Source organism: Pholcus phalangioides, unplaced genomic scaffold (genome assembly GCF_987345545.1).
Source record: "Pholcus phalangioides strain wild (caught in Gottingen) unplaced genomic scaffold, Ppha-v1.0 ptg000006l_1, whole genome shotgun sequence".
Lineage (NCBI taxonomy): Eukaryota > Metazoa > Arthropoda > Arachnida > Araneae > Pholcidae > Pholcus > Pholcus phalangioides.
The window spans coordinates 3002983-3029581 of record NW_028301599.1 but is presented as its reverse complement, the minus strand read 5'-3'; the positions used below and the strand labels follow the sequence as shown (position 1 = coordinate 3029581).

The 26599-nt window shown below is 36.8% G+C and overlaps 1 protein-coding gene across 2 annotated transcripts; it reads right to left on the bottom strand.

Moving 5' to 3' along the window:
* Positions 1–11079: 11079 nt before the first annotated feature.
* LOC149085667 (putative monocarboxylate transporter 5) lies at positions 11080–23759 on the bottom strand. 2 transcript variants are annotated; one of them, XM_089232463.1, is made up of 7 exons: positions 23314–23759; positions 17895–18038; positions 17529–17792; positions 16090–16427; positions 14130–14517; positions 13755–14042; positions 11080–13204 (listed from the first exon to the last, which is right to left on the bottom strand). In XM_089232463.1, the coding sequence occupies exons 1-7, from the start codon at positions 23507–23509 to the stop codon at positions 13053–13055; spliced, it is 1770 nt and encodes a 589-aa protein (XP_089088589.1). In that variant the 5' UTR covers positions 23510–23759; the 3' UTR covers positions 11080–13052. The 2 variants fall into 2 exon arrangements, with proteins under 2 accessions (XP_089088589.1, XP_089088590.1); XM_089232464.1 differs by having other exon boundaries at positions 12954–13204; positions 13959–14042; positions 23314–23632.
* Between the last annotated feature and the right edge of the window lie 2840 nt (positions 23760–26599).

Sequence of the window (26599 nt, the reverse complement as noted above, 5' to 3'; positions counted from 1 at the left end):
GTCACAATGAAAACGTTACGTAAGCGCCAGTAACAGGATAAATTCTGAAATATGCTACAAATCACACACCCTGCATTTTGTAGGACTTTTTTTTGCGTATTTCCAGTGATTTGCTTTTGCCCATCTATCGACGAAAATTTGAACTAATTCTTTTCTGTACCAAAAAATCCCGTTTCGTGCGAATAATCTTTTCCCAAACCACATTCATATGTAACGATTATCAATTTTTGAAATCTCTAAACTATATTTATCAATTTATGGGACACCCTGTAACCTTTTCAGCCACCATAGCCCTCTTCGGATTATATGTTTTTCTTGTACTCCCCCCCCCCCCGTCTTATCCACGCTGCTCCCACTCAATCAAGCGATAGACGATTTCTACTTATTTAATTGTTGTATTTAAGTCAGATAATTATTGATTATCACTGAACAAAATTTATTCTTCATTATACTTATTTATTGAACAAAATTTACTCACCATCACTGAAAAAATAAATTTAGTATTATTTCTCTTATTTATTGAACGAAATTTGTTCAATATTAATCGCTCAACAAAATTCATTCTTATTTATCATTTATTCTTGATTTATTGTTTATCGCCCGTATTTGCCTTATTATTATCGCATGCATTACGCAATGATATTGGATGTAACAAATAACTAGAACGCGTGGCAAAATGTACTAAATACAAAAGACTACACAAATTCTGATGGTCTGACTGAACAAAATCGAAATCGGTGTTTTTTCCAAACTTATTTGGCCTACCATACCCTTTTCAAATAAAAGCTTTCTCATCGCCCAATTGGAAATGACGTTAAAAATCGATACACACAAAAAAAAAATTGAAAGATGCGATACAAAATTTTCGATTTTTTTGCATCATTACATTGCAGCAGGTTATTATAAAAATTGTTGACTTCGGAAACAATTAGGTAATTACACTAAATTTCATAAGCAGAACTGTTTTGGGAATTATAAAATTGTAAGATTCATATTATATACATAACACAGTCAAAGTAATACCGCCGCTGTGGTGGTCGAGTGGTTATAGTGACGGACTCGCGATGCGAGGATCCGGGTTCGAACCCCACAGTGGTGGTCGGCTGAAGTTGGTTTTCTGTGGTTCCCAGCTTCAAGGCGCGAATGCGAGCCGATCTTCCAGTTAAAAAGTCTCGCCACAGAGAGCAGCAGGCCTACAACGTTACAAATATTCAATCATTACACTTCGCTCACAATTTGAAGTATAGATGGCAGCACTGAAAGGTATAGATGGCTAGCTACACACTCGGACTGTTAGGTGTACACACTCACTTTGTTCCAGACTCTACCACGAAGCTGGGCTGGAAGAGATCTCGGCAACGGGATAAGTCAGGTGGCAGAGACCCTGGCGTTCATTCATTCAGTGAAAGTAATACCCGCATCGAACTTAAAAAAATATCTATTTATGATAGTGTTATTTAGAAAACTGCAAACACAATGACAAATAAAAACCCTAATAGGAAGAGTGGATCTGACGGGTCGTCATCAATTTGCTTATGCCGTGTTCTATTTCTATAAGCAGTATTCTTAGATTATCGCGATTGCAACTTTGTAGATTTCATTTTTTAGTCAAAAGATTTGTGACTGCATTGAAACCTCTATTACCCGACATGTCCATGGTTTGTAAAAAATTTGATCGGGCATGTATTTCTTTTAAACATGCCGGACGGGGGAATATAAAAAAAAGTAAGTAAAAATAAATACTCTTTCGTTTCTTTAATTTTAATATTACTCCCGAACGTATGTGTCAAAAATTCTGTTGCCTTGACATTGGTGAATGAGTTCGAATTTTCTACTCTCTTTCCCGAACTGATAAAAAATTTTGAAAAACTTTTATAGGAAATTGCGTATAAATATTGCTTGAAACAAAAAACTTTGCGTTAGCATCCTCCTGCCACCTATTGAATGAAAATAAAACCATGTAATAAAATTCCTAAAATAAAATGGTTGATGGTTTTAAACCAGTAATCAGAATGAAAATGAACAACATGTAATATAAAACTATAATTTTTTTAATTTTCAAGCTGAATACTTGTGTACATTTTATGAGTTAAAACACGGTTAATATGTTTTTGAGTTTCTGCAAACACCAAAAAAAAAAAAAAAAAAAAATAAAATAATAATAAATAAATAACATAGTATTGGTGTTCTGAAAGTTAAATTTTAGTGAAATTGGATTATTTAATATTGACGATTTTGAGAATATTTGCAATCTTCGAGATTTATTATTTAAAAATATGTGTAATCTGCTGTGATAAAGATGTTATAACTTCTGCAAATTGAGCCAATGTAAATCATTACCGTATATTGATATTTTATTGTAGTAGTGAAAATATATTATGTAAAGGGTTTCATATAATATTTAAAAAAATCACCGATGGTTGTTTTTAAGCAACCATTTTGCCATTGACTGATCAATATCTCTATTTAAGTAGAGAAACCAAGACACGTTCGGCTTTAAACTATTTACTGCGTATATTTATACGGCACATCGGTTTAAGACGAACAATCATTTTATTTTAAGAACTGTAACGGATAGAGTTTGCTTTTATTCCGTAGGTGATAGCAGAAGTCATAACTTTACGGGGAAGATCAGAAGGTTTAGAAATTTTTCTCCAAATTTTTTTTTTCGCCAGTTAACAAAATATTTCTCCGATTTATGCCGGTTCGCGAAAATCTTCACTTATTTGAGCTGTCTGTAATGAGAAAGACGTTGAAGAACACTGCTCAATATCGTAGCAAAAGACTCAATAGTTTGGAGTGATGAAGTGATTTTATCCGTTGCCTTAAAATCCGACGCTACATATATTAGCCTCTGAAAATATTTTTTTAAGGTTACCATGTTTTATCAGTAAATTCCGTTATGTCTCGGGTTTTACCAGGATTAGAGCTCCCACCGGCTAAAGCTCGGTCACTTTATCATTCCCGTAAATTGGTAATGATAAATGAATTCAAATGACAAATATGTATTAGCTGACCATACTTCCTCTATTAAAATGCTGAAATTCTGGATCTCAAAAACAAGAAAATACAGGAAATCACCAAATGTTGCCAATAATCATGTCAAAGGTAGCCAGAACTGCCATTGATGACTGAAGTTACTGAAAAATTTAGAAAAATGACGGGAAATGAAGTGAATGTGTGCACTTAATTCATCAGAGAAACCATCATAAAAAATAAAGTGGAGCTTCGTGCTCGTTATTTGAATCACTCGAATATCCAATCACACTTCCCCGTAGGAAATAATGTAAACTCGGATGATTCATTCCACAATTACTCATTCACATAAAAATGACAAATGGAAATGGCATTCAGTCAATAATATTCTCCTCATTTCTCTCTTTCTCTTCTTCAAACGAGATTCTGTCCATAAGTTCTTACTGTTACACGCAAAGGGGATCCATCAGTTCGTCTTTGGACAACTCCTTTCCATGTTCCACCATTAGTTCTTGAATGTTGTGCTTATTCAATTACAGTTCCGTTATCTCCTTCAAAACAATTTATTCGACAACTGGGGTCTCCTATTCGTGAGCTAACTTCTCAATTGTCACGTTCAATAATGCAATCAGCCCGCAGTTTACTTCAAGTAGAATCAAGTATTCTTTGGTGAGAGTCAAAAGGAGTTACATTGATGAACATGATGCAGGGTACGATGTTGAGATATTTTTTTTTCTGAAACTCTCGAAAGGTAAGCTTGGTTCCTTCAGTCATCTCAAAGCATCGCTGAACTAGTGTTTTGGTTTTTCCGAATTCGGTAGACAGATGACTGAACATTTAACAATGAAACAATTAACAATCATTCCACAGAAACATACTTCCCGTTCACAATACATACAGAAAGAACATTCCGACATGTACCTATTAGCTAGAAATTCCGAATAGTAATATGGATGAAGTGTGCGCGTACGGTTTGGTAGTAGTAGTAGTAGTAGTAGTATGTGAGATGGTAACAAAATAGATCTATATTTATCGTAATATATATTGGTAGGAGTGTTTCTTTTTACACGCATTCACCAATAGTCGTCGGAAATTCCCAGAATTTTTTCTGTTTCTGCCATGGGCGGAAATCCTCACGGCAGGAACCAAGGAACCCTGGTAACCCAAGGCTAGATACGCACTCAGACTATTAGGCATTACACAGGGTTGCCAGGTTGAAAAACTGCGAAAAGAGGACACCTGCACGCGCACCCTTAATGACTTCGATTTTCTCAATTTTCATAATAGATGGCGTCACAATTTTGACTAATAAAATTGGCCAGAGAGAAGAATAATTTTTCTCAACTAGAATAGAACCGTAGAAAACGGAATAACCAGAAACTTTTTGGGAATTTCGAAAACTATTGGGCAATGGGGGGGGGGGGACACAAAAATTCATGTCAATGAAGAGATGTATATTTTGCAGTGGGAAAAAAATTCTAAGAAAATAATTTCGAAAACCTGGAAAGGAGAGGACAAAAGGGCGAATTTTCCAAAACGTATGGGGACGCTTGAAATTACATCAAAATGGAGGACGTCTTGTAACTAACAACAGTGCCATAATTAGAACCAGTTCATAATTAGAACTTAAATGAACAAGGCCACCGTATAAAAAGTTGAATTAGGGGGAATGTCGGTAAATATACAGTTGAGACAGAGCGGGAGTTAGGAGGAGGTAAATATACAGCCCATTGTAAAATGCATTACACACCTAAAGTATAGGAGCGTTATTTTTATACTTTTTCTAATTAAAATTGCGTTTGCATAACTGTTACTCCCAAAGCCTAAAATCGGCCAAGTGGCCGGCCATCCCTGGCCAAAGTCATATAACAAAAGACATAATTCGGGAACATTGTCAAGTTGGCGTATTTTTTCGTGATAATTATGTCCACGTTAGTTATGGCAACCCATCAAACCACAGTCACGATACGGTAATCATTTTTCCCCTCCGAAATTTTTTCAGAAAAACTATACGCGTTTATATAATTATTTTTATAGTTTTTCCTTTCTCAAATTTCCCTTCCCCCCCCCCCTCTCGACACATGGAGATAATCCAATACAGCCAGTGCCGTCTTAAGGCATGGCCCGGGAACCTCAAGCGATGAAGGGCCTCACAAAAATTAGATGTGGTTGAAATTTTCGAGAAGGTGTTTGGTAGGGTCTCAGAAAAATCAATTGGTCCGGGGGCCCATGATACTCTTAAGACGGCCCTGAATACAACTGCTATTATACAGGGTGATAACTATCGACCGCCCAATAATTACACACGTGATTTCTTTGTGAAAAACTAATATGGAAAAGTGTTTTCCATTTTTCGATCGGTCGAATATTAAGTGAGTTATAAGCTTTTAAAATTTTGCAACGTGTCATTTTTCTAACGGTCAGTTATATGCCAAACACCGAACCAAAGTGCATTTCTTCGCCAGCAGCGGGTTGTCACTTCTTAAAAATGAACTGAAATATTCAATCCCATTAGAAGCCAAGTTCGGCCTTTTTCCTTCACGATTGGCGCTTTTACTCTCAATGCAGGGTGATAGTGTAACCTTGTTGTTACGTATAATTACGTATTAGTTTCGTCCACTATATTGGCAAATTTATCACCAGATTTTTAAAGTGTTAGCCAAATGAGATCTACTTGAAATTTTTTTTTCAACCAAATCAATACTTTTTGCCAAAATGTGGTAATTTGTTATCTTTCACTATCAAGTCAACATTTTTTGGGGAAGGTTCGTACAGTGCGTTCTGTTTGCTACGCGATCGTTTTTATCAGATTACATATTGATCAATGAAACAGGACAATATTTTTTGAGTTATTTTAAAAACATCGAACACAGTCTAACGTTAACACAGTCTAAACGTTTATTAAACATCGAAACACAGTCATGCGTAATAAACTTCAAAGAAGATTGCAAAAATGGTTGCTTGACGAAGGTGACTTGTGAAAACACTAAAATAATAACAACGCTTCGATTAGAAACTTTCAATCAAACTAGTCATTTTATGAATTGGCGTATTCAAAATAATTAGTGGTGTTTCTTGGGTATTTTCTATTGATTATTCATCGAGTCACATTTTCATACCGATTTCTGCATGTTGCAATGACGATTTTTCATTTCCCTTTGACTGCAATTGATTTTTATCGCGATGAAATACTAATAAATTTTTACTTTATCTTTTCACAAGAAAGATCTGAACTACTTTGAAATTTTTATTCCAGCCTACATGATTCGCGCTGAACTTGGTGATTTTTTTAAAATGAAGGTTTATTAAGGTTTATTAAAATGAAGGTATTTAGGGGCGTATTTATTCGATTGGACTTTGATTTTTGTAGAGCAAGAACCAATTAGGTCGAACTGCGCCAAAACAAATGCCCAATTGAAAATAATTGTGCTTGTCATGTCAGGAAAGGAGGCAATTGCCCTGGGACCCCTCTTAAAATCTCATTTATGTTATGAATGTGCGTATGAAACAGTAGACTCTACTCCAAACCATATTTGGAGCAATAGACAGTAAAGACATGGTGATATCTGACGTGACTTGAAACATCGTCACGTCAGTTGTGTCACCACCTTCTGTTGGAAACTTGTCATTTTTTTTTCGGTAAATTTTCGGGCCTGGACTTTTTTTTTTAAAATGTTTTTTTTTAATGCTTTGTCTGCGCCGCATGTATTTTGGTGTTTTTCGAGTGTCAAGGCCGGCAATAACTGTAATCGATGGTCACGTGATGACTTCTCGATGACGCGAATGTTGTATCGATAGATTCGACGGGCTATCGATATGGATCCGTGACATCACCGATTAATCGACCGAGTAACCGATCGATCACCCCTGCGAGAGTGCCTAATACGCAACGGCAGGTATTCGTTTGAAAAGCGCCTCAATCCTTGTCCGACTCTGTTCTAGTGTCGAATTTGATTGGACGTGCGTGATCATAGACGTAAAATCAGGATTTTCTTCCTTGTAACCTTTTGCATGTGGCTTTGGCGCTATTTTTTTTTTCAAGCAACTGTGACGTCATAGAAACGTCACAGTAGACCGCGAGGCTACCGTAACTTTTGATCCATTTGGCGCCACCATATTTCCTAGCGACATTTAATAATGGATATTCTAAATTTAACTTCAGTTCGGCAACCAGAATTGATGCAGTGGGAAGTTCACGGGACGCTTAAAACAAAGGTTATGAGTTCGAGTCCCTTCGTAAAAATCCAATTTTTTTTTTTTTCTAGCATCTTCGTTTGAAAAGTTTAATTTCTTATCACATTTAATTTTTTTCTTTTAACCGTTGCACGGGATAAACATGATTTATTATATTATAATTCACCACAAATTGTCAGATGCACGGGAATGGGGGGGGGGGTCTCCCAAACAGCGAACTTGGCGATACAGGGGGAATGGGGGGGCCACCCCCGTATAATAAGTTATCGTTTATTGAATCACTAAAAAATGGTTTTTTTTTTTTTCTGATTTAATCAAAATGTGGTTCAGTTGCATCAAGTTGACAATAGTAACGGCTCGCGAAGCGAGCGCCCAGCGAAGCTGGGCCCTGCTATCATTTATTGATTCATAATGCTAATAGATTCATTAGAAAACGAAACATAGAAATTGTGTTTCGGCAAGCCACTGTATTTATTGCATGTCAATATAATTCTTATTATATAATATATATCATTATTATTATGATCGTTATAGTATTATAGTTAAATTATATCATTGTAATTTATTATCGTGTGAGCAAACGAGACGTAATGACAAAATAAAAGCGAAATCGTTAATAGACGCTGGTGTTTGGCGATAAGTTGCCAAACGTAACAGCAGGAGGTACACTTTACACATACGGTGATGTTTCTATAACGTCACAGTAGCCTTATTCTGATTGGCTGATAATGTCAAAAATATAAATAAAATCGTCATAACTACGAAGAACAGCCAAAACTAGAGAGGAAATCCTTAATCAGACGTCATTGATCACGTGATACTAACTATCCAATCTAATCCGACACTAGAAAAGAGTCGGACAAGTGTGGAGGTGCTTGTTTCGTTTGTCGTCTAGTGGCACCCTCTGTCGCTAAAACAGCAAAGCGGTAACGCAAATTGCCGTCACCAATTACCGATCGCTCGATACTGACGCCCTCTGTCGCCCAAGCTTCCAAGAATTTCCAAATTTCGAAAATTGAGAACCAGGAGGGAGGGTAATCGTAATTTTTCGGAAAAAAATTAAGAAACGAAATACACATATAAGGGCAACGGGGCGGAAAAAATTTTAAACTGTAATCGTAAAAATTTTAAACTGTAATCGTAAAAATCGTAAAAATTTTAAACTGTAATTGTTAAACACTGTAATCGTGACAATTTGTAACTGTGATCGATATCATTCATTATGTTTGTTGTGTTACTCAAGTTAATTGTGTTGCATAATTTCAATCAAAAGCTGCGATGTAATGTAAATGTAATGCGAATGTAAATCTTCCAGAACTTCTGAACTGGAACTGGAAAAAGAAATCTCATCTTGAAATTGTTGGAGATGATTTATTCATTTAAGGGGCGCCCTGAAGTCGAATTTTCAAACATGACTTAAAAAAATATTTCATTGAATCGTGAAAATCAGATGCAAAATATTTCTTGTCAATCGGGTTAATTTTTTTTTTTCAAAATAAAACTAAGAAAATTACTGAATTATAGTGTAAATGTGAACAAGAAAAAACGCTTTGAACGCGATTTTCACAAATTGCAGTTTCTGAGCTCATCCGTTTAAGATTTGAAAGAAACCTATATATATATACTACACCAAAAATTATGAATAGCAGAAAATTATGAAATTATGAATTTTTGCAGAAATATTTATATGGCATTTTTTAGTGAGATGAATCTCGAACTTCGATGTTTGATCATCCGTTAGAATTTTATGAATTTTAAAGTTTGAAAAAATTTATAAATTTTCAAAAATATGAGAAAATATCCAATATTTGTTTAAAAAAATAAGGGTTAACTTCGAAATCCGAAGTTCATTTTACTAAACATGGCGAATAACACATTTGAGCAAAATTTCAGAATTTTCGGGATGGCAGTAGCTTTTTCTTAATCTTATGGATGAACTCAAAAACATCTGCAATCTTATAAAATCGTAATATATATATAATTAACACCCACTTAAAAATTTGTAAAGTGTGCACACAAAACAACAAAAGGTGGAAAAGAAACTGGTTTACTTTCTCGATTGCATAGGGTTATAATTAGGCTGACGATATTTCCTCGAGATAAATACGGGACATTGGGATTCCAAATACGGGAAAATACGGGACACTGCCAATTATCGCCAAAAACGACGCCAAAACCGAACAAAGTTACCAAATATTGTTGAAATTACAGAAATATCACAATGGCGGGAAATGATGCATTACTGTGAATTACATTGGATTAAAATATATTCCACGAAAAAAAAAGTTAACCAAGGCAAATGTGGGAGATTGATATTATCATATATAGTTGTAATTATCATAAAATAATTTATGAGTTGAAAAAGAATGTCAATCTTTGACTTCAATAAAGAATAAAAATTCAAGTAGGGTTCGTGTAAAATACGGGAAAAACCGGGACACTTTTGCCAAAAAGTCGGGACGACCAAAAAAACAGAAAATACCGGGACTATACATTCTACTATACATTATACATATAAGTTATACATTTGGTGTACGTTTGGTGAATTTGGCCGGATTTTTAAGTGACGTCATCAATTTTTAAAGCGTTATAACTCATTAATTATGGGTCAGATCAAAAAACGGAAAACACTTTTAAATATTAGTTTTTCACAAGGAATCACATGTGTAATTATTGGGCGGTCGATAGTTACCACCCTGTATATATAATTTCAGCATTGATAAAATTAATGAGATTTAATTTAATTACAAAGCATTTAATTCCAAAATTAATTGGAGATAATTTCAGCATTAATGAGATATATAATAAAATTAATGAAATATAATTCCAGAATTAATGAAAGCGATAATTTCATCATTAATAAAGGTAATTCCTGAATTAATGAAAGAGCGAGAATATTCCAGAATTAATGCAAAACGCATTCTAGAATTAAAGAGAAAAAAAAAAAATCCAGAATTAAAGAAAGATAATTCTATATATAAAATTAAAATGAGAGAAAGAAAAATTCTAGAATTAGAGATAATTCTAAATATTAATGAGAAAGGTAAGTTTTTTCAGCATTAATGAAGTGATAATTCTAAAATAATTGAAAGCAATAACTCCAGAATTATAATGGAAGATCATACGAGAAAATTCATTAATGAAGTATGATTTCTGATTGATGAAAAAAAGTGATAATTTCAAAATTAATGAAAGCGGTTATTCCAGAATCAAGGTAAGAGATAATAATAATCAACTCACTAAGCGAGGGAGAAGGGATTTCTCAAAATTCAACACCTAAAAAGGTCATAAGGGGAATTTTCAGATTACGAAATACACGCGAGCGAAGCCGCGGGTATAACTAGCTAGTTATAACAAAAATGACCTACTGAAAAATTTACATAATTTCATTTTTTAATAATATAGTAAAATAAAATGTTAAGTTGCTATATAGAAGATGACTGTGCGGACATTTCTAGGAGCAAACTAAGTAATTGACCTTTCTTGTTAGCTTCCTCGAAGTAAATAGTTTACCTTTTTGAATAACAGAAGAGAGTAACAAAGGAAAATAAAAGAACTGGGGGAGGGGGGTCCCGGGAATTGCAAAATTTAAAAGGCAAAAATATATTTTGTTATATGAAAAAACCAAATTTTGAGAAGTATAACGTTTCCTGGGGGCGGGAGGGTTACTCCGACTGACAAAAGTTCTGGTGCGAGGATTTCAGAGATGCTTTGGTGGGGCATCGCCTTAAACAGGTCGGGATGGCATTATAATTATTTATATATATATAAATTATATATATAAAATTGCAATACATGCGGCGCATGTATTAAAATTTCTATCAAAGCAAGTACATTATTGGTTTTTTTTTGATTCTGAACATTTTTTGCATACAATTCATTGAAAATTAAGAAAAACTGAAACATTTCAAAACTAAAACAACACTTTATTTCGAATAGACCAATATACAGATCCACTTTTCAGATCACAATTTCTGTTGGTAGAACATGATATATTTCAAATTGCGCAAGGACATAGTATAAATCCATGTCGCATAAAAAATAAAATAACGTGCACAACATGCATTCACACATGAAATTCTCTTCAATACAATTTCTTCATCATTTTCTACAGATAATGAGTTCAACCTCATTTTTTTATACTACTTGTTGCGGGCACATGGGCGCTGTGGTTTGTGAGCTTTCCACTTGTATGTGAACACACAACAACATATATTTTAATATCTAGAGCAGTGTTTCCCAACCGGTGTGCCCCAGCACCCTAGGGTGCCGTGATATCGGCTAATTAGTGCCACGAGATATGCCACACTTAAGGTCTTAAATTTTTTTTAAGTCGGATTAATTACTCTCTTCTCATGCATGACAGACTCATCGGATAAGTCACCATCTGGTGGCAGTGTCAGTAATGTGAGCTTTGGCCTGAGTTAGGTATGGCTGTCCGTGTACGACCCCATTCAGCCAACACCATCTATAACAGAAAGCCTTCGCGCGAAGCTTGTGACGTCACTGAAGAAGTCCATTTCACCTATATTCCTTGGTCACGCTGCAAAAAAGGTAAAGATATAGCATGCGTCGGCCTGCTATATCCAATGGATACAGGTGAAATTTACTTCTTCAGCGAAGTCAAAGCTTCGCGCGGTGGTCATCTGCTATAGATGGTGTTGGTTCAGTGCACACGAACTTAAGGAACGAGGATTCATTGGCTTTGTAGTTTAATGGTCTTGGGTGCTCACCCGGAAAATGAGAGGACGTGGGTCCAATTACCCGCAAGAGCAGTTGAATTTTCTTTCTTGGATTTATCTTCGCATCAGCCGGCTGTCGAAACCCTCATAGTAACAACGTAGAGAGTGACATCACCTACCTTCGGGTAAGCTGAAAGACCTCATTTGTCAACTCTAATCAAGACTGCAAGATACAATAGATATGCACTTTCCATCTCTTTCCACCGAGAAACTCGACTGGGTCGTGTCACCATTTGATTTCGCAGACAGTGCGCATGAAATAAATTTCATTGCTTTCGAACGAGATGAATTATTTGATCTTTGCGCCGATTTCCACTCGAAGGTAAGTTCACCAAGCGTGAGGTGTCGGTGGCTGGTTTTTGCCTTTTACTGAGAGAGGAGTATCTTAATCTAACGAAATGCAATTAACGCATTTTTGTTCTTTTCAACATCATATCTATGCGAGCAAGCCTTCTCTGCTATGACGACAATAAAATACATAGCAAGAAATAGACTACTACTACTATTCAACCATATCTGCAGCTTGTACACATTCCTCTACGGAATCTCTAACGAATTGGTACATGCCGGAATGTGCTCGTATATGTTGTGAATATAACTTGAAGTTTGTTTCTGTGTAATGATTGTTACGTGTAGTGCTGCCATCTGTCAAGAAATAGACTACAAGACCTTAAAGGGCAATTTATGTCTCAGCGCCGTCATGCCAACTTTTTCCAGGGGGAGGGGCTACAAACATGTACTCAATGTATGTATGTATGTATATATATATATATATATATATATATATATATATATATACATACCATTTTTAGTGTGTTTTAAAAAGCCAGGGGCCCCCCCGCCACCCCCCTAAATGACGGGCCTGATTTATGTGTTCCGTTGCCAAATGCAAGGCCTGATTTCAAGTATCTGTGCTCTAAGCATCAATCACAAGTTTTTTCATATCATTGATTAAAATCGAACAAAACGATTTTTGTTGAAGTAAACTGCATTTTGTATTCAAGGAGAAGGGTGCCCTAAGTTTTTAATGTTATTCCCGAGGGTGCCGAGACGTTCAAAAGGTTGGGAAACGCTGATCTAGAGAGAAAAGAGAGAAACAATTTTTCTCCTTTTTTCTTTTTCGTATCTCACTAGGGCTAATCACCTATTCAGTGCGATTCGCCTGGCTTCTTTCTTACGCAGTTTCCTTGCCATAAGTGGTTCCAATAACCAAACGGCACCCGAAACCAATGATATTGCGCCAATGAAGTAGAACATACCATCGTACGACCCGATCTTGTCCCTGAAATGACCTGAAAAAAATGACACAGACCGACTAAGTCCATAGGAAATTTTCACAATCACTACTAGTATTACGTGCATTACTAGAAAATGTGTAGCAATTAATTCTACGGGGTTGTTCGAATGGAATATTGCCGAAATAGACAGCGACTCAAGTATTTGACGCAGTGACCGAGACGTGGCAGCATCGCATGATTCGGTTATTCGTGGTAACAGCACAGAAGGGGGGGGGGAGCAGTATTAATGCGTCTCCAAACGAATGCTATTTGGCGTGATTCAATGCTTGCGCGCTGTTTTCGTTACATCACGCATCAATATTGCTAAATGGCCTTTGCTCAGGTGTCACGTGCCTAGACTAGCCACACTCTGTGCTGTAGCAGAAAATACCGAACCATGCATTGCTGCTGTCCGAATTAGAATGTGGAAGCACTCCCTGTAGCGTTGTTGACCTTTAGTTTCATTCCAACTACCCATATAACTCAGTAAAAGAAAAAAGAAAACCACGTTAAATTTCGGAAAAGCTAACTTATCGTTCGAATCAGTAGGCAATGGTAGTCTAACCTATCATTGGTGGAATTCCGTTCGTAACTATCCCAGATAGAAAGCCGGCGGTTCCCATACCAACAGCCTGATTGTCCACGGAGACGTACTTCAGAACTAGTATGGGGAAATGCACCAGCACCATTCCAGCCGTCATACCGTAAAGTCCCAGTAAAAACATGAAGGTGAGCAAAGACCCCGACAGAGGAAACATCACCACGATACCTCCTTGCAAGACGTGACACAGAGCCATGAACTTGTAGATCGCCATGAACTTCTTGTCCGTCACCCAGCCGAAACACAACCTGCCTGTATAATAGAAACAGAAATATCAGGTGTGGCCGCTAAATCCGAAAAATCACCCAAAATCATCTCAGAATAATTAGTGGGAATTACCGGAAAGATCTCCCACGGCAAATGCATTGATTAGGTATTTGCCTTCTGCGTCAGTCATTCCTTTGTCCTTACCGTAGTCTACGATGACTGTCAGGATGGATATGAATATCAGTATGTAGGTCGAAAAGGACACACTTATCAATACGTATACCGGATTCTTGTACAGAAGTAGTACGCTCAGGAGACTAGCCAACAGGCTTTTCTTTTCCATCTTCTTCCTTTTCTCTTCCTCTCCTTTATCAGCTTGAACACTTCCTGGAACTTCGGGAAGTTGATTTTGCAGATTGTCAACCGAATGATTTGACTCAATGGTAGGGCAAGGTTGGTTGCCTATCGTAGTGGCTGAGAAACTGGTATCGTCCTCGGTTTTCTTCGGTAGGGAATCTTCCTAGAGTAAGAACAGAAAACTTCCGTGGAAATACAACATAAAAAAAATCTCGTATCGTAATAATTAGGGCTATGATTTTTATTACCTAAAAACTGCTTGAAAATGCTCTTATACATATGAAAAAATTCACTTATGCCAAAAAAAACTAAATATATGCTCCATAAAACAACAAAAATGCCCCAAAAACTTTCTTCTTCCACATTTCCGGTAAAGTTAACTTTCGTGAAAAGATGTACAAATGAGGAATATCAATGCAATTAAAATAACTATTTTAAATCTTCACTTGTAGCTTGAACAGAAATTATTCAATTTACCAACTGCCAAATATATAGGCCTCTCATAGAATCAGTAACTCAGCTTTTTTAAAAATTATTTTGGTTTCTATATCAAACTGAAAGTTTCTTATCTAAAAATATGGGGAAATCCCCCCCCCCCCTTATGGGGAAAAACAACTTAAAAATACAAATCTATCAATAAACTTAATTAAGTTTATAAATGCTTCAATGAAGTATAGTCGAACCTCCTCAAGGCAAACTTGCCCAATGTAATTCCCGCTGAATAAGAATTAAATATTTTTCACGTTGAAAAATATTAATTCTTATTCAGCGGGATATTAATTGATATTATCAATTCACTGTTTTGTTGATTGGTGCAAAATTCGTTTAGTAGGAAATGTTTTTCTTTTTTGTATTTTTTCGACTTTGTAACAATGTTCGACAGCATTTCGTTTTGTTTTGTTCTGTATTGAGGTGATAATACATACAGGCAAAACAAATATGAAGAGGGCATTACCTTTTTTCTCGTCCGATTTATCATTAAATGCAATAAAGTTATACTGTCTATACCTAGCCTGTGAGAGTAACTCGCATTACACACAATTTTCAAAATTTAATAATAACTTTAATGGAGGCAGAACTACTGAATTGTTGCGTCCGGATTCGAGAACGGGTGACGTAAATGGTAAATCGATTTAATCTCTCTCTCTTAATAAAAATTATAAATCAATCACCACAATGCTATTCTTGGGGGAGGGAAGAGGAAAGTGGAAAAAGAACTTGAGAGATCACCGGGAAACCTTGAGGACAAGACTAGCATACAACAGCTCGTCTTCGTCAAATTCTGTCACTAACTTTGAAGATGGAATTGCAGTATTGTCACTTGGACGAAAAATGTACAGATATTCTGAACAGTAAGATTCTCTTTTTTTTTATCTTGACCTTGAAATGTCTCAGTAGAAGATGGGATGACAAGGAGAAAAAAAAATTCTCATAAAAAAATGCAGAAATATTAAAAATAATACGTTAAAATCCTTGAAATATGCTCTATTACGTGAAAATAGTAGAAAAAAAAGTAATATATATATAGAAAAATCCTAGTCCTAGTAATAATCATAACTGGATCCTATAGTGAAAAGCGGACTCGTCGTACATCTTTGAGAAAATTTCTTGTCAGAAATAAAAGCAGGATAGAGAACAGTGATTGGCTATAACAATTATAAAAACGTCGCACTTTTCTCAAAGATGACGAATGAGCCAGCGTTGGTTTGAGGAGCTCTAATCATCGTACACTCACTTCTTTGATGACGTAAGAGACGCATCTGACGGCTGGACACTTGCCATTCGCGTGATGGTTATAGTGTTGCTCGTCCTGTTGGCATTGGTGTGACTTCCTCGAACGTATGGAAGAGCGCTCGGGAGTGCTTCTTTGCTCGGCGCTCAAAACCTGGAACCGGTCTTCGGGGTAATCGCTGATAGAAGTCGAACGTAGTATATTCCGTCTCTGAAATTCTTCCTCGTCTTCTTCGTCATCGTACTTTGGTACCGATTGTGGATCTCTGATGTGAGAAGCTTCTTGAGTTTGGTTTGTGTTGGACGATGGTGGGACAGCCGATTCCAAGTTTTCTTCGGTTTCTGTATATATTACAAGAAGAAGAACACGTGTGTTGGATGGATTATAAGATAGAAATCGTAAAAGTTTATATAGTGAGAACGAGTTCTAAAAATTTTCCTTGAATTTTTTATTTATTTCTTAAGCATCTAATGGATTAACGGATTTTAGAAATTAATGAGGCGATTTAAACTCTTTGCAATATGTCTGTGTGTCATAAAAAATTTTACCTAAAAAAGATATACCAGTAAATGTCGCCATCATAGATTGAGCTTTGCTTAGTTAACTATAGCAATGCCACCAGGGTTAGTGTGCAACACTGCCACCAGAATGTTCAAGAAATTTTGCAGGGGTGTAATAACCTTAAAGTCAGGCAAGCTAAATCTGTAGATTCTAAAACCCCGAGGAGGGCCTTGGAAGCAAATCCGAAGATTTTCACCCGGAAAAGTGCTACCCTTACCTGACGTTGGCTTCGAAGCGAGATAATAAGCGCGTAGTCAACACCGCAAACAAAAATTTTCTCTGTCACAACAAGTAAAAACTTCCTGAGTTCTTCCCTTAAGATTTTGATTGAACAAAGGGTGCTTGAATTATAGTTAATATTACGGAAAAGTGTAATAAAAGCATACAGGTTCAGGGATAGGGTGCAGACGATGCTTCGACCATCGGCCTATTTGTATGACGTCATCGAAACTCACAAGCAGGCCCGGTAGAATAGAGACGGCCCTGATTTAGTCCCTTGGCAATACGAATAATTCTCGTTGATTCCTCACATCAACATTTTAATTGTATTTTTATATATGAAGATCATTCATCTTGTTTCTTGTTTTGCCGCAACAAAAATGTTTTATTGACGTATATATTTTCATTTAAATTATCAAAAGCGTGGTTCCACCTCAAAGCGCGGGGGCACCTCTCTCATACACCTAAAGACGGCACTAACCCGGAAAATATTGAACGACCTTGTCGTCACTGTCCTGTGTGGTTCATCATCTTTTCGATCTTCTACAAAGAATGGCCGTTATGCGGCAAATATATATATATAATGAATTTAAAAAAATTCACAAATTTTGATTCACATTCAATTCTAAAAAGACGGAAAGAGAAAGTACAGATCAGCTCACTGTTTGAGACTTTCTTCTGCTTAAGCCACGGCGGTGAACACAAAAACAGAGACATTGGCAGAACGTGCATCACGACACCGCCGAGGATGAGAAATGCTCCAGGAAGGCGATATGCGCTTATGATGGCTTCAAACAGGAATGGAAACGCCAGAGATCCCACGCAGGCACCAGATAAGGCCAAACCCGATGCCGTTGCTCTGTATTTCTCGAAGTACTGGTTGACGATCACTTGGAACAACGTGTTGGCGAATGCGAATCCGGAGCCTGCACCAATAAAAACAATTGAGGTACAGCTGATATCAAGCGTGAAGTGATACACAACAGCTCAGCAGCTGAAACTCGTCTTCGGATTCGCAAATAACTTACCGTGCACTGCTCCCCATAGTATGGTCAGCCAAGTAATATTCGGAGCGATCGAGCACAAGCAGGCACCGAGAGCAGCTACGACACCCCCGACAAATGTTATCGTCCTTATACCTACCATCTGACCGACAACACCCACTAATGGACCTACAATAAAAAATAAACATCCTTTGAGCAACTATTAGTCAGTTAATGATAATTACGAAAACAAATAAGTGATATCAGAGCCGAATTTTCCTTCAGAAATCCCCACCGTCTTATCGCACAGCAATTATTAACGTTTTAATTCCGCGAAGAGATGCTAATACCAGTACTTGAAAATACGTAAATATGGCTCATGTTTATAAACACCTCATTGAAGAAAGCTATGTTATAGCTTTGCGGAAAAAATGCGAAAAACGCATAACATAAGACAACATAAATACATTAAGGCCACAAATATATTCAGAACACACATTCCGACAGGATACACAGAAAACTGGCTGTTATGTACAGATGCAGATTTTTGGACAAAAATTCATCTCCGCTTCTACGGGAACTCGAACGAAAGCCTACTCGTATTCTGGATGAGTGCGTTATCACTATGTTATAGAAGCAGATAGAATATACCTTTCTTGCAGCGTATATATGATGAACGGCGACTTCAGTCACCGAATTAACCGTGAAGAGAACATATTTCTCAACATATATGTTGCCATTTGAAGGCATTAATGTTATTTACGCCATTAGACTGTCACCATCCATCGCATGTTACCGTTCATCATACATATGCCCCCGAGGAAGAAACATTCTGTCTGCTTCTATAGCACAGTGGTAGTGCACACTTCCGGGATGCGAGAGGGCGTTGTTCAAGTTCACCCAGAGGCAGAGTTGAATTTTTCTTTCCCAAAATCAGTATCTTTACATTGCAGCCAGTTTTTTTTTTGTATATATTGTATTTACAAGTGGAGAGGACATATTCTTCTGCATGAACTACTTGTTTCTTAAAGAGGACTACTGCATTTTTAAGGCCACAAAAGTCCCCTTTTAAAATCAATCGGTTCACATACATTCCAACTTATACCGATTCGTTAGAAATAACTCAGAACAATGTGTACGAGATGCATGTACGGTTGAGTAACAGTATTGGTAATGTAGCTGCAACAATTTGAATTTTTTTGCAGTTTAGATCTGTGTGATGATGAGGTCGCGAAGCAATATTCTTTGATCGCACGGAATAGCTCAGATTTTTAGAAACGAATCAGATTGAAAGTGACTTTCTTAGTAAATGCGTCCTGTATACAGTGAAAACAGTTTTATAGCGATGTTACAGGCGATTCCTGTCAGTTCATTTCTTCATTTGTGACTAATTTAATAGGAAACTACTCCAGAACCGTCTCGTTCAAATAGGTTTTGTTCTTTATTCCGACAATGTTTCAGCATCATTTCGGTTGGGGGGGGGGGTGACAGAACAGGGTAAAATGAAAAATCGGGCTTTGTCACCGTAGTGATTCCAGTAGTGTCTCAAAGTACCTGGTAATCCTAATAATAAATTGTGGTAATCATTTTGGAATAAGTTCCAGAACAAAACCAGTGGCATCAAGTCTGAGAAGCTGGTTTGAGTGCATTGAATGACTATAGCTAACAGCTAAATGACCGATCTAGATGTCGATAGTCGAAATAGAAACTTGGATACCAGAAAAGGTTATCTTGTTATGGGAAGTTTTTATTTCTCGTATATATCGGTAATTTTTGTCCAGTTTAAGCGTCATGTGGAAGTCATAAATTTATGTATATTATGATATATTTAGCCATTCTATTTCTGCCGACCTCCGTTGGAATCTCCATGTTGATTACCTCTTTCATAAATGTCTCCAAAAACACTTTTTTCTTCGTCGGAACCTCAAAAAGTCCACCCGTCACCTCAGACATCTCTGCTTCCAAACCTACATCCTTCCTCTACTCTCATACGCTTGTGAAATCTGGGACCCCTATACTCTTTCCAATGTAGACAAATTAGAATCTATTCAAAATAAATCCGCCCGCTTCATTCTTAACTGTTGGTCATCCTCTGCCTCCGTCACTGAGCTCAAGCGCCAACTCAATATGCAACCGCTTTTTACCCGTAGATATATCTCTCGGTTATCCTTCCTTTTTAAAATTCTCCGCGGTCTTTTTCATATCGACACCTCGAACCTTCTAACTCCGGCTTCATACTTTTCAAAAAGAATTAACCATTCACAAAAATTGTGAAACCCATCTTTCAATCCACAGATTGTTTCAAATTTAGTTCCTTTCCTCGAGCAATAACCGACTGAAACAACCTCCCCCCAAACATTATTGATTGTGAAACAATTCCCGATTTTCTTTGCGACATCAATCATCTCTGTCTAACTTCATCACCGCATTCCCTTGTATAGGCCTCGGCCAACCAATATTGAATAAATAAATAAAATAACATTAAAGCGGTGGTTTCTGAACCTTTTTCACTTTTGAACCAATATTAATTCCTACCACTATCTCGACAGAGGACCTCCCCCCCCCCTAACCCGGTCCACTCACTATTCAGTTCCTCTTCATCTTAGACCACCCAAGCCCATTGAACCACACATGCACCTCATCCATATGCCTTGTGGAATTTCTAAGGAATTGGCACATTTGGAATGCGCGTGTCCGTGTTGTGAACCTAACGTAAAGTTGTTTCAGTGTAATGCTTATTATGTGTAATGATGCCATTTGCCATCAATTTTTCTAACTATGAATGAGATGTAATAATTAAAGATTTCACCATTGTAGGCCTGTTGCTCTCTATGCCTCGAAGTTGGGAACCAGAAAACCTGGATGACCCAATCATTATAGAAAATTTTGAGCCCTGTCACTAGAGATGAACCTATGTCGAAAGTTTTGTTGTCGGCGTCCCGCACGGTGCCACTCCAGAGCAGAACTGAACACCCAACCTCCAGCAGACACGAATCCGCACGTTCCGGCATGCACCGATTCATTAGAAATTTCGCAGTGGAATGTGTACGAGGTGTATGCATAGTTAAGTAGTAATAGTAGTAGTAGGTATTCCGGTAAAAAATGTATCGAGTACAATTACAGGGAGGGAAAAAAAGTCCGGAGAAACTTTAAAAAAATGAATAAAAACCGGAAAAAATAACTGAAATAAAAACGGTTTGCAGGGTTAGCATCGCTGGGTCACGGGTATTTTTTTAAGATGGGGGGAAACTTAAAAAGAACAGCCGATAGGTGGCACTGGTACGAGTGACTTCGGTGTAAATATGCAAAGGAGAGGGTTATAAGAACGTGCGCTCCTAATCCACAATCAGTTCACCGTTGCAAACCGTGAGTGTGGACCTGCTGCACTCTGCGGTTGCTGGATTAGTGACTCGCCTGCAATGTGTTATTCCATGCGGTGGTGGTCATGTGGAACATGTACTGCTGTAATAAACGATTTGGAGGCTTTTTGTTCGTAATTTGCGTATCTTTTCTTTGACTTGTGTACGTCAGCGCTACTTATCGGCTGTTCTTTTGTTTTTTTCCTGTCTTAAAAAACTTCCCGTGACCTAGCGATGTTAACCCTGCAAACAGTTTTTTACTTCGGTTATTTTTCCCGTTTTTATGATTTTTTAAAGTTTCTACGGACTTTTTTGGTCACCCTGTACATACAACATTATAAATGCCTAGGCTGACCATATTTCCTTCACAAAAATATGGGGGGGGGGAGGAACGAGGAATCATAATGGCTGTTGTCAATTACCGCGAAAAAATTGCCATAGGCAAGTACAGTTGCCATCTATTGCTAAAACTGCTGAAAAATCACCAATGACGTGAAATGGAAGGCTAGTTAAGTCGCAATAAATTAAAGAATAATTTTATAAAAAACCTAGATTTTATCTCATCAACCGCTCTCGGCGTACATCAAGCGTTAAAAATTACCCTGTATTAGTTTAAGTGAAAATACAGTGTGTGACAAAATAAAATAGCTAAATTTTCATACTGTCCCCCCCCCCCCTCGTGCTGTAATTTCCAATTAGAAAGTTGTTGTCATGTCTCTCCTAATGCTTACATTGTGCTTACTTTGAAATTATTGGCACATTTCTAATAATCGATAAACACTTCCGAAAACTAGCTTAAGTAAATTTCAGGAAGTAGGAAAACAAATATTCTTCTTTAGAATCTGTGATGAGGGTGGCAACCGAGCGACATTGAATCTACAGCATCGTGGGGGCATTTTAAAGATGTTTATCACCGTTTCACTTGGAAGCTATACCTGAAGGCAGAGAAAACTCGATACTCCATATTATTCGAATGCACACTATACATGGCAAATATTTATTTTAAAAAAACCCATTATACTAATTTCTTTTCTCAATTGTTTCTTCTTTTTTAGTATTTTAGAAAGCACGTATATTTTACTGTCACTTCAGTGCAAAATATATAGCCATGTAAATACAATACTTTCTTTTTATCTAGAAAGAAGTGATTCCGCGTCGGTGCCATTTTTTGAAAGATGCTGAAATTTTACGTGTTCAGAGATTTATAAAATCGCGCAGAAATAATAAAATTGGGAATAAAATTCGAGGAAAAACTATTCAATTCTGCTAAGCAAGTAGCTTTGCTAAGCAGCAGTATAGAAAACATTAAAATCAAGGCAAAACGTTACCCTTAAATAACCATTTTAGATAATTAATAATCCACTTTAATTAATTAAATTGCTGTGTTAGTGTATTGTTTCAATTGAAAATATGCCACGGAATACAGGATACACAGGATACACGAGGAAATAATCAGCAATGCCGGAAAAAACGAATGAAAAACGTATTTCAAGGTTGTGACATGTCTCCTGAAAATATTAGTGATACAAGTAAGCCTCTTATACGCATTTCTAGGAATACGTAACAATTCGATGCATATCAAGAAGTACAAATGCCCTGAACATATTTCTTTGGGTACGTAAACTTTTACGCATATCTAGGGGGGTACACACGTCACCTACGCATATCTAGGGGGGTACTTGGAACTTGAGAGGTTGGAAACTACTGGAATAACTATTAATGATAGTTATACAATCTGTTAATGGCGATACATAATGATAATTACCGAAACAACATCATGTAGAAACAAAATGTAGGTGTATTTTTACGTTTTTCAAGATAGATATCACTCTTGAAAGAAATGCACTTCCACCATATACGTTTCTACAGTCACGTATCGCGTTCGGCCAGCTTGTCTTTTACTACTAAAATGAAAATTAGTTAGTAATTGCCGTTGATTTTCCAGACAATTTGATTTCAAAGCCCTGCTGGAGAAAGTAATAAGAGTGACTTGTCTCTCACGGATGCATCTGAGAACAAGGCATAAGATTTTCATGCCTTCATAATTATTTCAGAAAAGAACAATCTGGAAATGAAGTCAGCGTCAATGATTGCCAATGACTCACCTGCTAAACTTCGTATAGAGTTCCGCACGGAAAATGGAATAGTCGCCTCTTGCCTGCTCACTCCATACTCGTCTATGACGGCGACGTATAAAATCCCGATCATTCTGGATATTCCGGACAGAATCATGTTGATGATGCATGCCGCAAATGCTATCAACCACGCTCTGCCTCTATCGGGTCCTTCGACCGATGCCATCACGGATATCACACAAATAAATCCGAAACAGACACCGTCTTCACTACTTCTGAACAAATAATTGTTAATAAATGAAATTAAATTAGATTTTAACTAATTTTTTCAGCTATCGTGGAACTTGAGTCAAAGCTGTGTTATCCCTTATGGAGCACAATTTAATATCGATGGACTAAATTTAGAATAAACCAATTGATATCGAAATGAAAGCCCAAGCAAAAGTGACTAGGGTACCGCTAGTTGGTAACTGAACAGGTACAGCCAACAAAGTAAAAGCCCTAACAGTTTGTTCAGCTTTTCGTAACATAGTTTAAGGTCATCATGAACAGATAAGAGGGTTTTGGAATTGCAAATTGCACTCGTTGGAAGAAAACTCAATAAATTAGCCATAGTTGTTGGTGGTGGTGATGCAACTTTCGGATTCAAACCGTTTTGATAAGTCTTTAGATTGTGTTTTTGTTGAGACTGTATTAGAGTAGGGATGAGTAGAATAGGTGCTTGTTTTTCTTAGATGTGGTAGCTCTCTACGAGATATTTATTACACCTTGTTGAAACTCTGGGTTATCTTTGAGACGGGATATAGGAAAAAATATTCACCCTTATCACTAGAAGAGAAGAAAAAATATATAGACATATAAACGAATACGGCGGTTTTTTTTTTGTTTGGTTTGTGAAATGCCCTTGAATTTATGTTACGAGTTCGAAATTTCGGTGACGTAACATCACCGTTATTGCGAGCCTTGTTATAGAAATTAGGATAATATGTATATAATCAATCTATAGGCTATATACAGGGTGAATCAGAAAACATGGGAAAAACTTTAAAAGATGGTTGCACACACAAAAACAAACAAAATAAAATAGAAATAATATTTTTTTTTTTTTTTTTTTACCTTTTTTGGTTTGTTTTTGTGTGTGCAACCATCTCTTAAGAGTTTTCCCCATGTTTTCTGATTCACCCTATGTATATAAACTGATAGACGCTTATGTGTAAGAACATCTTTCACAATTACTAGGTACTCCTTAAACTATATATTATGCCAGTGTTTCTTAATCTTTTCTTAGTCCAAGCAGCCCCTTGTACCATATTTTATTCTCGTGGTACCCCCCCCCCCCCAATCCAGAAGTCCAATGCTTTTAGTTACTGAATTGGATTTTTTTTATTGTAAATGTATGAGGAACTAACATTTTTACAAGGAGGTCGATCTCCGGACTAGGGTTCAGTCCACTTCGTTCTTGGCGGGGGGGGGGGGGGGGGAAGAAGGTTTTATGCAGGGCCGTCTCAACATGGACCAAGAGGAAAGTCATGTTTCTGGACCTCGTAATAAGATAAAGGAATTACATTCCACGTGAACAATATTCTCTCGAAAAGCATCTCCACCAGATCTTGTCATGTAGCCGCTTTAATAATTGTAATTATCATAATATAATTTATGAGCGGGAAAATAAGTCAATTCTTCGACTTCAATAAAAAATAAAACTTCGAGTATGCTTCGTGTAAAAAACAGGATAAACCGGGACATTTTCGCTAAAAAGTCGGAAAGGCCAAAAAAACAGAAGGAACCGAGACTGTCCCAGGAAATACGGGACGTATGGTCACCCTAATGATACCCCTTAATTGAAACATGACATGTCAACCGAGTGAGCACTGTCTTAATTAATGGAGTTTTTCGAAAATGTCTCGTGACACCCATCGCTGATCTCATGAAAGACCACATTCATTAGTAACCACCTTCAAAAGTAATCGCGGTATATATCAAATGATATTCACCAATTTTATATGTATATATATATATAACATACACATAATTTATAATTTAATAAACAATTTCATGATTGAAGCGAAATTACATTCGAAATAATTTTTATTACTTTGCGGGGGGGGGGGGGCGCTGCAATCACATCTGTAGCATATTCCTAAGGCGACTCGCGTCACCCTTGAAGTGTCGCGGCACACAGTGTATGTGTGTGAGTGCACGCCGTGACACACACGTGCTTTTTAGAATCAACAGTTTGCTGAACGTAGTGTTGACTCGAGTCACGAATAAATTTATGGCTACCAAATCTTCATTATCATAATAGTAATACACGCCTCTCATTTTTTCCCTCAAGTTTTCCTTCTGAATGAAACAAGATCTTTGTTTTTGCATTGGTAGAATAAAATACAGGGCGTGCCATAAACTCGTGAGTAGTTGAAAAATTCATAAAAATTGAAGGATTTGGTGAATGGAATTTGCAAAAAGATTATTTGCACTAAGGGGTGGGGGGGATTTTTTTTTTGTACAGAAAAATATTAGTTGAACTTTTTATCCATGAAAGGAGATGCACAAAACGTCTGATAGCATTGATTGGATCTCTCTCTCTCATCTCTTCTGCATCTGAAACGTCCGTAAAGATTCAGCCGGTGATTTGGAAGCTCAGGTTAAACCACTTCACTTGTTGTTTATTATCCACCAATGTCAACGTCACAATGAAAACGTTACGTAAGCGCCAGTAACAGGATAAATTCAGAAATATGCTGTTAATCATACACCCTGCATATTGTAGTACTTTGTTTTGCATATTTCCAATGATTTGCTTTTGCCCATCTATCGGCGAAAATTTGAACTAATTTTTTTCTGTACCAAAAATTCCCTTCCGTGTAAATAATCTTTTCGCAAACCTCATTTATATATATGTATGTGTCACGATTAATTCAATTTTTAAAAACTATAACTTTTCTCTAAACTATTTCAATCGCTAAATGTGCAAAGGGGGTCATGTCACATTTTTTTCAATTTTCATGTTTTGATGGATTCATGTAATAGAGACACTAACGTATCGTTTTATGGTAAAATGGGTCAAGTCTCGCCTCTAGATGCTGAGAAAAAAACAGATATTAAAAGTACAAAGGTATCAAGTCCAGGACATGACCCCTTTTTATATTTAGTTCTCAAGACCACTAACAGATGGCAGCAGGGTTTTCCGGTTGAATTACCTTCATAAGAAGGTTTTCTTCGTTTACATTGTTTTGTTGTTATTTTTTATTTATTGTTTTTTCTTTACAACGTTGTAGTTGTTATTATGTAATTATGTAGTAATTATTAATATAGA